The sequence below is a fragment of the Solanum tuberosum genome, unplaced genomic scaffold, assembly GCF_000226075.1.
Source record: "Solanum tuberosum cultivar DM 1-3 516 R44 unplaced genomic scaffold, SolTub_3.0 scf00711, whole genome shotgun sequence".
NCBI classification, from domain to species: domain Eukaryota; kingdom Viridiplantae; phylum Streptophyta; class Magnoliopsida; order Solanales; family Solanaceae; genus Solanum; species Solanum tuberosum.
The window spans coordinates 140,412-151,600 of record NW_006239624.1 but is presented as its reverse complement, the minus strand read 5'-3'; the positions used below and the strand labels follow the sequence as shown (position 1 = coordinate 151,600).

Sequence of the window (11,189 nt, the reverse complement as noted above, 5' to 3'; positions counted from 1 at the left end):
TATTTTATTAAAAATTGGGGGGATTCAATTAAAATATGATTAATTTCCATCTAAAAGAGAATACTAATTTATTTTCTTTTTTATCTATTTTAAAATTTTATTTTTTTAACAGGAACTTTAGCCACAAAAGAGAAAGTACTACTAACAGGTGACTCGACATACGTGGCAGAATCAGAGAACAACACGTTACACACACCATCCAAAATACTGCCACGTGTCTCATTTAGCCCTTTTGAAAACCAACCGCCTCTTCTAATTTTTATTTTTATTTTAAAAAAAAAAAACCGCCCTTTTTATATCTTGCTTATTTCACTCCATTTCTTCATTACACAGTTGAGAAAAATTCCCCAAAATTTACTTTAATACTAACTAAAATTGTTTGAAATTACTAAGTATAGCTCTTTTTTTGAGGATTCAGTTGTAGAAATGGAGAAGAGGAGAGTGTTGTTTGTACTATGGGTAGCGGCGATGATGATTATGTGTTCGTGTTGGATGGAGGAGGCAGCGGAGAACGAATTTGGCTACCGGAGAGGTGAAAATTGAAGGCGAAAAGGCTATGCATAGTGCTAAAGAGAAAGCAAATTCTTTGGGTGATTGGGCCTCTGCCAAATTCTCCCAGTAAGACAATTCCTCTGGTTTTTTATTTACTAGCTATAATATATACATGTCTTGCACGGATCACATATTTACTTTAATCTTTAGGTATCAAGAAGATGCAGCATCAGATGCTAAGGACACTATAAGTTCTACCGCATACGGTAATGCGCTTCGCAGCATCTAAACATTTTGAAAGAGTAACTAATGATCAGTTTTACTGGCAGGAACCGAAAGAGAGGCGACTCAGAAGGTTAGTGGAATGGTAAACATGGCATCTGACGCTAAGAATGTTACTTGCGAGAAGGCAAATCAAGCAATGGATGCAGCAGCTGAAATGGCTCATCGTGCCACCGAGAGAGGGAAACATAGTGCATTCAATGTATATGACTTTGCATCTGAGAAAGCACGTAGGACAACAACAAATCCAGTGAAATTTCTTACTTAGCTATGCTGTTCTTTGTAGTTGTATAATATTTTGTTGTGGACTTCCTGTTTGGCAGGTGATATCGATAATAAAGCGAAAGAGAGAGTTCATTATGCTTATGCTTATGACATGGCAGCCAATGCCAAAGAAGGAGCCAAACATAAAGCTTCCGAGGCCTATGATTTCGCTGCTAAGAAAGTGGATGATGGAATGAACACAGCTTCCCAAGTGGGCAGGGAAGTGAAGGATAAAGCTAACCATGCCTATGATTTTGCCACTGACAAAGCAGGTCAAGCCATGGACAAGGCTTCAGACATGGTAGGTGAGGCCAAGGATCGCGCCAAAGACGCTTATAGATACACATCTGATAAGACGAATCAAGCAAAAGACATGGCTTCTAGTAGTGCAGCTAATGCAAAAGACACAGTGGAAGATAAAGCATCCGAGGCCAAGGATAGCGCCAACGATGCTTACAGGTACATATCCGATAAGTTGAATCAGGCCAAAGACATGGCATCTAGTAGTGCTGTTAATGCAAAAGACATAGTGGAAGATAAAGCATCTGAGGCCAAGGACGCTTATAGATACACATCTGATAAGATGAATCAAGCAAAAGACATGGCTTCTAGTAGTGCAGCTAATGCAAAAGACACGGTGGAAGATAAATCATCTGAGGCCAAGGATCGCGCCAAAGACGCTTATAGATACACATCTGATAAGTTGAATCAGGCCAAAGACATGGCATCTAGTAGTGCTGTTAATGCAAAAGACACGGTGGAAGGTGAAGTATCGGATGCATACAACCAAACCATAAAAATGACTACTGATAGAAGTACTATTGATGCAAAAGACTCGACGAGGGATGCATTGGTCCAAGGGAAAGATAAAGTTGATAAATATGAAGATGCAAAATCGAAGGTTTATGAAACATATAAATCTGCAAAGGATACTATGAATGAGCAAGCCAAGGAAAAGTATGAAGATGCCAAAGAGAAGGCCTCAGATGCTGCTGGCAACCTTGGCCAAAAGATGAGAACTGGAAGTACAGAACTATGAGGAATCAGTAGTCACTTTTTTATCTCTACTGTTTTTTTTTTCTTAACTTCATTTCTGTATGTTCTTTGTTTATGAATGATCAAACGTTATTTTTAGAAAACAGCTTAGCTAATCAAGAACTATATATGTGCATTGCCATTTGCCTCTTAACCTCTAGGCCAAGCCCTGGCAAGATGCATTACCTTGATTTCTTCCCCTGCTTCTTTTTTATAACTTCATCAATGTACATTCATAAACTTCAGGAGGTTTACAGCTCCTTACAGAAGCAGCAAATTGCTGTACCCTCTCCTCGTCAATCCCGGCGCAGCATATGATATTGGGTTTGAAACAGAACACGCGAACTGCAGGTGGAACGGTCAGTTCAACCACATGGCTACAACCAAGCCTAAGGTATAAGAGACGGCCTTGAGATTCTGCTTTCGCCTTGTAACCAACCCCAACAATCTTGAGAAAGCGGAAAAATTTAGCTTCCATTGGTACTAAAGTTATCGATCAGTTGAAATCTGAAATGAGATGTAATATGCAGAAAACTACATCAATTACTACAGCTCGATTTCAAGCAAGTTGAGTTGGCGAGATAATCCTAATTGTCCATTTCACTCTATTTAAGCTCGTTATCGAAATCTAATAGAAATTGAGGAAACAGATTCCTATTTTCAGATTTTCTGCAAATCAATATGCTCCTCAAGTGAGGAAAAGGTACCTAATTACGAAAGACCTTTGGCTCAAACAACACATTGCAAAGGCAATTTTAATAAGATATAATTACAGAAAAAAAAACAGGCATAACTATAACTAGAGAAATCATTACATGACATATAGAAAAGTGGAACAGTAACAATAGCAAAATGATATAATAATCGAAGCAAAGAAACAACAAGTAGTAACAAAAATCAATGGACAAAGGACTACTAATATTACTAGTATGAGGAGATCAAAATCATTTCTTTAGAATTTCTTTTTTTTCTTTTATAAGTAATCAGTACATAGAATTTGGTAATTGAATTTCATCACAATAGCAGAAAACTCAAATTATGATGACACATATTCATCTTTTATGACTTCAGTTCCCTTTTCTTTCCTTTTTCTATAGCTGAAGTATCCTAAGATTTGACCACTAGCTCAACCCTCTATCAAATAGTAATCCAATACAACAATAACATATCTTTAATCCTATAAGTGGGTACGGAGAGGTTAAAATGTACCTAGACTTTACCTCTATCTATACAGTTAGAGAGCATGTTTTGTATAGACCTTCACTCAAAAGATAAGTTATTTGAAGTACATATCAAATAGGAATCAAATACAACAACAATATACACAGTATAATCTCACGAGTGGAGCATAGAGAAGGTAAGATGTACCTAGACCAGTGATGGAGCCAACTTATGTGAATGTCTCGGAAAATTACACTGTTTAACTAGATTAAAATTTTAGTTTTATTTATAAATACAATAGGTGTCCTCCCTAAATAATACTTTTGCTACCGATTCAGCCTTTACTGCTGCCTGTGCAGTTAGAGAGATTGTCTTCGATAAATCAGCTCAAAGACACCTTATTCCTACCTTTGCAACCCTAGCTCAAAAGATAAGTTATTCGAAACAGGGATTACAAGAATCAAATAAGAACCATATTCTTATGATAAATAGTTGTATTTTTTTTAAGATAAAGGTTCTGAAAAATACCCCAACTTTGGTTGAATTTGCTGTTGCAATACTAAACTTTCATGAGAACCTATTACCTCCCTAACTATTTAATATCGTATTAAATACAGTATTAAATAGTCTAGAGAGGTAATAGGTTGTTGTGAAAGTTTAGTATCGCAACAGCAAATCCGACCAAATTTAGAGTATTTTTCAGATCCTTATTTTTTTTTTTTAATAATAGAATCTTACATAAAATTGATTAATAGCAAATATTAATACATACGTATTCCAAATAAAACAAACCCAAGGGGAAACTCACAATTTCGGATTTAGCCGCCGATGAAAAATGGAGAAAATGCCAAAGAAAACAGTGAAGGGAGAGTGGTGACAGTTTCCGCCGGAAATTTTGAATCGATCAGCTTGATTTTTGAAGGTTTGAGTTGAAATTAACAATTCGAAATTATCAGGACTCACATTAAATGGTTGAATATCAAATTTAGAATTTGATTGAAAAATGCGTTGTTGAAATTTTTCACGGAAATTTATATTGCGTGCCAAAATTATAAGATGGCAGAAGTGTTTTAAAAGACGGGGTGAGGTGAGACGTTTTATATCGTATGAAACGAGACGTAAGCTTCGAAATACGGAGACGTAAGTTTTATGATTTTTATTTGAGAAAGTACTGACAACCAATAATGAAGAAAAAAAGTATTATAATTACTATTTCAGAAATATCACTACACCTATAATAAAAAATATGATTTAAAGCAAAATAATTCAAAAAAAAAAAACGCCCGGAGTTTCCATTTTTACTCCCAGGACTTACGTTTTTATGCTCGGATCTTACACCTCAAATTCTAGGACTTGTGCTCTATGGAACTACGTCTTCAATTTGCGTGCATTTTTGGTACGCCCCGCCCCGAGACTCACCCGAGACTCGCCCAAAAAAACGTTTTTTAAAACACTGGAAGGCGTAATACATAAATATGCCTTTTAACTTGGCCTTACTTTACATTTATGTCCTCCAATTTTGAATATACACAAGTAAATATTTAAACTTATATAAAATTGAATAAATAGATACGCACGTTCTACGTGACATTCTACATAGCAATTTGGGTCCTACGTGGCATCCTATGTATATTATATTACGTATGACTCATATATTTACTTGTTCAATTTTATTCAAATTTAAGTGTCTACTTGTAAACACTCAAAATTGAAGGACATAAATACAAAATGAGGTGAAGTTAAATGACATATCTATGTATTATGTCTTGTTAAAATTTATGGCCAACTTCTAGAAATTGTCAAGATGTATGATAATCAAAAGGCGGAATGACTTGAGAGACCCTTGTAGTTGGTTTCATTTGTCAGTTGAACTCTTATACTCATGACTTTGCCAACTGAACTCTTAAACTTACTAAAACACAATATTTTAAACATATTTGACCATTGACCGAACTTATGTGGCACTAATATTGTTGAGGAGGAAAAATATTTGACTGCACGCCCCTTAAAGCGAGTGAATATATATTTTTTATATTAAAAATCATAAAAAAAAAAAAATTAAAAAAGAGAAAAAGTCAACCCATCAATCCCCTATCCCATCCCACTCCCTCGCCCGTACCCTCCTTCTTCCTTGAAACCACCCACCACGCCACCCTACCCCACCCCCTTCTTCTTCTCCTTAACACCCGCCCCTCACCCCACCTAACCAAATCTCTTATCTCAACCATTTTAGTTTCTTTAATTTTAAAATTCAAAATTCTTCTCTATGAATCTTGGTCGATTTACACACTTCTAAAATCTAGGTTTTCGAATCTTGTTTGTGAAAGATTGAAGTTTAGATAATTTTGAAATCTTGAAGAGTAATGATGTATATTGAAAAGTTGAAAAACTTCCTGAAGAAGCTTGAAAATAACAAATGAGTTTTGTGAATTTATGAAATTAATTCAAAATTATGATGAAAAATTATTGGGTTTGTATTGGTAAGCTTTTAGTGTAAAAAAAAATTCATGTCAAATAGGAAGAATTAGACCAATTGACATGAATTTAGTGCTCAATTATGAGCAAATATGAAGAACATGATACTGAAAATTTTAATGCGCAAACTTATTTTTATTTTTTATTTTTTTTAGCTTTTAATTTCTTATGTGGCATTTAAAATGACATGAAATTCTACAAAATGACGTGGAATTCCATGTGTAAGCGATTGTGCTACACTCACACACATAGAAGTATTGCGTTTTAGTGAGTTTAAGGGTTCAATTGGCAAAGTCATGAGTATAAGGGTTCATCTGACAAACAGAGCCAAGTATAAGGATCTCCCAGATCATTCTGCCTAATCAAAATGATGAATTTTATCACCGAATGGAATGATTAAGATAGATTAGGTTCTAATGGTGAGGTTAAAAGGCCATATGGATCAATAAATTAATGTTGCTTGATTAATTAGAAGACTCATTAGTTACGAATGAAATGACATCATTCCAATATAAGAGTGCATTTTTAATTAAAAGAAAGTGTTATGGGAAATTTTGATTCAATAAACAAAGGAGGAGATTTCAGAATGATTTTCAATATGTTTAAGATATTTTAAACCTTTTCATATTCTTTAGTTTAAATTATATGATTTAAAATTCGAAAGTATTCTTTATTTTCGTAAGAAAGAAAATTCAAATATACTATGGTACTTTAAAAAAAGGCTCATCTATCCGTTAAAAGTTTGATTCATCTATGCATTTTCATTTGAGAAAAGACGCATCCATACTATTGTTTATTAACTGGAAACACTTAAAATTTTGCAAAATTATTTTTTACACGTTGTCAATTATGATTCGGCTACATCATTAATCAAATCATTTTAAAGGGAAAAAAACTCAAATATGTCATTAAACTTTGAAAAAAGATTCATCTATAGTCTATACCATCCGTTAAAAGTTTGACTTATCCATGTCATTTTAGTTAACAAATAATGACATGGATAAGCCTTTTCTCATAAGAAAATGACATCATTGGGTTAAATTTTTAACGGATAACATAAATAAGTCTTATTTCAAAATTCAATGATGCATTTGATCCTTTAAGTCATCTGCGGCCCCTTAAAGTTGTCCGCATAATTCATTTAGACACCTCAACTAGGGCGAGTACCTATTGAACACTTTAACCTTAAGAAATTTATATCTATTAGACACAAAATGATAATCAGTTGAAAAACAAAACTGTGTGTAACTCAAACGCAAATATATAACAGGTGTACCAATGAAACAATGACACGTGGCGGTTGAATTCAATTAAAAAAATTCTATTTAAATATTCCAAAAAGAATTTTAAGAAAATAAAAATGAACTCTTTTAATTAACACCCCCACCATCCGTACGTCTTCTTCTTCTTCTTCTTCGTGTTGAGACTGTTTCCCCTTTCCGTCGGCGCCGACACGCAAATAAATCATCGCCCTACTCTTTCATTCCCTTTCATCGGCAGCACCTCCTACCATTGCCATCATTTTCTTTCGATTAATAAATATTTATCACAGTTACAAGAAATAATAACAATTTTTTACCTGAAAAATAATTGATTCAGTTTTCTTACATCGGAATAAATGGAGTTTCACCGGAATATTTGAAACCTGAAAAAAGAAGAATAATTGGAGAGGGTGAGAGAGAAAGTTAGAGGGGGTGGGGTGGCATGAGAGGCAACTGGAAAGTACAGAGATGGTGGAATGATATTGGATGGAAATCGTTGAGGCATCATCCTGTGAAGAAGAAGACATCCTGCTTTTTTTTATATTGTTAGTTAAATTTTTTTTAGTTTATTTATTAATTAATGTCAAGGGTCAATAAAGCAAAAAGGTGTATTTTTTCAGGAAAAAGGAAAAGGAAAATGTTATTTGGGTATCTTCACGCGCCCATGGAAAGTGAAGAACATTTTTTTTGCCACATCAGTATTTTGTGCTTAATAGATACACGTTTTGAATATTTTAGGTGTTCAATAGGTACTAGCCTTAGTTGAGGTGTCTAAGTGAATTATGCGAATAACTTTAAGGGGTTGCAGATGACTTAGGCCTTTAAAATTTTATATCAAGTCAAAATAAAAAAAATAATTAAAACAAAATTCTATTTAGAGGAGCTACTAGAGATGATATTGTAACACCTCGGTAATTGAAAGAGTTAAATTTAGAAAGAACTAATTTGGAAAGAGCCAAATCTGAAATTTTACAAGTTATGCTTAAGTTATGAGTTTTGGGTCAACTTCAAACGACCATAACTTTCGGTACATGATGTGTTAGGTGGCCCATAAGATGTCAAATGAAAGGTCTTTGAATTCTCTTTCCAACGCTACTGAGTTTGCTAAGTTTCGAGTTCGGATGAGGGAGATATTCCCGTTTGAAGTTAGCATGTCCATTTAAGGAAAGTTACCCGAATTAATGAGGGGTATTTTGGTCTTTTCCTTACCCCATCAGGTTTAAACGAATTTAGTAATATTTTTTGGGTCAAATCTGATTCGGGTCAGTTTTTATAATCCCAAATACGCTTAGAGTTTTGAGAAGAGTTCAAGAAGAGGAAAAGAAGAAAGGTTCAAGGCGTTCATCAAGATTCGTGAGATTTGTCGAGGGATTTCACCAAATCGAGGTATGTAAGTTCATAGTGTTGGGTTCTTTCACCCACATGTCAATCATGATTTACATATTCGAATCCATCTATAAAGATTGAGTATGTTTGAGTTCTTGATGAATTCTTGAAGTTTGTGATATATTCTTTAAGTATGTGGTTTCGTTGAGTTCTTGCGATGAGGATCTTGTGTTTGAGTATTGATCTTGAGTAATTTAGAGTGGACTTCGTTGTAATTATGTTGGGTCTAAGAATCCATAAGAATTTGAGGGAAATCGTTCGATTCTAAAGGAGTTAGACATGAATTTGAAGCAAGAAAATTCATCAAAGTCTGGGCAGGGGCAGGGGCAGGGGCTTGGGGCGCCGCGCCACTCAGTGCGCCCTAACTAGTGCTCTGTAGTTTTGGGGCTTGGCACACCGCGCCACTCAGTGCGCCCTAACTGCCTTCAGTAGTTCAAGGGTTGGACACTACTCAGTGCGCCAGGGTCGCCAGGTCCCTTACCCTTCCGACCTTCTTTCTGTATGACTTCTCTCGAATCGTACCTATGTTTTCTACTTGATATCCACCCTCTAAACTACATCTAAACATCGAGAGATCATTCATAACATGAATCATAACCCTTGAATTCATAATTCAAATTCAAGATAGAGTTAAGAGTAAAGTCTTGAGAGTTCTTTCGAGTCTTTTTGAGAAGTCTTTTATAATCTTTTAAACTTGTTTTAAAGACTTGAGTACTTGAGTTGAGGAAGAGTAAAGTTGAGTTTCATTTTTTTCAAAATGAATATATGGAAACTAAATATTACCAAGAGTAAATGTTTTTACATTTAAAATGAGGGGAAACACCGATTTTCAAAAGAGTTCATGAGGAGTTTTAAGTAACATCTCTTTTCAGAGAAATCTTTTGAGTAATAATCTCAAAGTTGAGGATGAGGAATTTTTTTTAAAAAAAACATATGAGCTAAGTTATATTTTGGGAGTAGTATTGAGCACCGATATGAGGGAGAGTTCAAACGAACTCACAGCCCCATAAACCATGTAGTCGACGTGGGTAGAAAAGGTCATACTTTTTAGATGATTCCTTATTGTTTTTTAAGCATAGCTTAGTGGATCCACTTAGTTGAAGAGTTCTATACCCCGACAAGGTATAGGACAGTTCTGGCAGCGTGGTGAGATGTTGTATCATCACATATCTCATAGTGATGGTTGTTAATTAGAGAGTCTCCCAAACAGAGTTTATTTTGTATTTTTACATACAAATTGAGCTATATTGTATTTTTCAATACATTGAGTTGTTATCTACTATTTAAAAAGATTTTCTTTATATCGCAGTATTGTTATTGCTTTTATATTGAAATAAGTTGAGATTGAGTTGAGACGAGGTAAGTTGTTTCTTCAGTTCCAGTTCAAGCTTATGTTATGCTTTAGATATCCCCTTACATGCTCGTACATTCCATGTACTGACGTCATTTGTCCTACATCTTTCATGATGCAGATACAGGTAACCAGGATCATCAACCAGCGTTTCGTTGATCCAGTTGAGTTCCAGAGTTGTGTGGTGAGCCTTCTACTTTCGGAGGATCCATTATTTATGTTTTATCATTTCAGTTTTGTTATTAGGATGTCGTGGGTCTTGTCCCGACGTCCATCTTAGTTAGTAGAGGCTTCATAGATAGATAAACAGTAGTTCTTGAGTCTTTTCATTTTCAGTTGTTAATGTTTTAAAGAATTGAGTTGCCTATTTCTGGCTTGTTGAATATTCTTATATATTCTGAGTTTAAGTATTTGAGACTTTTGAGTTCATTTATTGATGAGTAAGTCTTCCGCTGAGAGTTGAGCCAGGCCAAGGGTTCATTTGGGGATCGGACAACAATGGTTCTCGAGTGCCGGCCACGCCCAGGATGTAGGCTCGGGGAGTGACAGATACAAACCTCTACTTAGATTAACTTATTATGAAGATAAATTTCGAGAGTAACTTTGCCTACAAAGTGTAGAAAACTAAGAAACAAATTTTTAATATATTTTATCCCTCCCTAAATTTAAATCTAAATCTTCAAAATTTGCACAAAGCAAGTGACCCATTATCACAGCTCACCAAACCTCATAGGTCACATATTAATTAATTTAAGAAGAGTTTGATTACCAAATTGACATTAATTGTTTGTCATACTTATCTCTTAATTAGACTAAAAAAGGGGACTATGTGGGCATCTTATACTATATTAATCCACTATCTATATAATTTAATTAATGGATTATGATTATAAACAATTGGTGATTAAAATAAATACTAACTAAAGTTATCTTTACAAAAAGAAAATGTCAAAACTGATTCCTCATCTTTTTGGAGAAATAGATTTAAAATAATCTTTTAAAAGTTATTTGATAAATTCAAATTCTCTAAGTTAGTCATAAAGTGATCATTTTCGATCTTTGTGTGATACTATCAAATTATGATTATTGAATTTAATCAAAACTGTAAAAATAAAAAATAAAATAATGGAAAATATATCATTTTTGTTCTCTTTTCAAAGTTATATGTAATTTTAGGTGTTAATTTTTATTTTGTCTGAGGTAATTTCTTATGATGTGATTACTGTGATTTTCACAAAATCTCTGGTATTTCTGTTCTTTTCTTTCATAATGCCAATTTAATGTAGCAATGAAACTCGATAAATATGTAAAAGAAACCAAATATGTTCACTTTTAACAAATTAAAAAAATAAAAACTATATAAATAGCAAGAAAATATTTTGAACCTACTACTATTGAATTCTCACATCGTTTGCGGATAAAAAAATAATTTTAAAAAAATAATATATATATATATATATATATATATATATATATTTAGG

At 33.9% G+C, this 11,189-nt stretch overlaps 2 protein-coding genes across 3 annotated transcripts; one reads left to right on the top strand and one right to left on the bottom strand.

Moving 5' to 3' along the window:
* The first annotated feature begins 343 nt into the window (after positions 1 to 343).
* Positions 344 to 2,096, top strand: LOC102580962 (protein DR_1172-like). The gene is made up of 4 exons (XM_006366934.2): positions 344 to 618; positions 703 to 758; positions 822 to 1,004; positions 1,098 to 2,096. Exons 1-4 carry the CDS (start codon positions 557 to 559, stop codon positions 2,075 to 2,077), a joined length of 1,281 nt encoding a protein of 426 aa, XP_006366996.1. The 5' UTR covers positions 344 to 556; the 3' UTR covers positions 2,078 to 2,096.
* Positions 2,097 to 2,128: 32 nt separating this feature from the next.
* On the bottom strand, positions 2,129 to 4,249 carry LOC102578978 (60S ribosomal protein L6, mitochondrial-like). 2 transcript variants are annotated; one of them, XM_015305180.1, is made up of 2 exons: positions 4,043 to 4,249; positions 2,129 to 2,580 (listed from the first exon to the last, which is right to left on the bottom strand). In XM_015305180.1, exon 2 carries the CDS (start codon positions 2,549 to 2,551, stop codon positions 2,285 to 2,287), a length of 267 nt encoding a protein of 88 aa, XP_015160666.1. In that variant the 5' UTR covers positions 2,552 to 2,580; positions 4,043 to 4,249; the 3' UTR covers positions 2,129 to 2,284. The 2 variants fall into 2 exon arrangements, with proteins under 2 accessions (XP_015160666.1, XP_015160665.1); XM_015305179.1 differs by lacking the exon at positions 4,043 to 4,249 and adding an exon at positions 3,442 to 3,524.
* Positions 4,250 to 11,189: the final 6,940 nt, after the last annotated feature.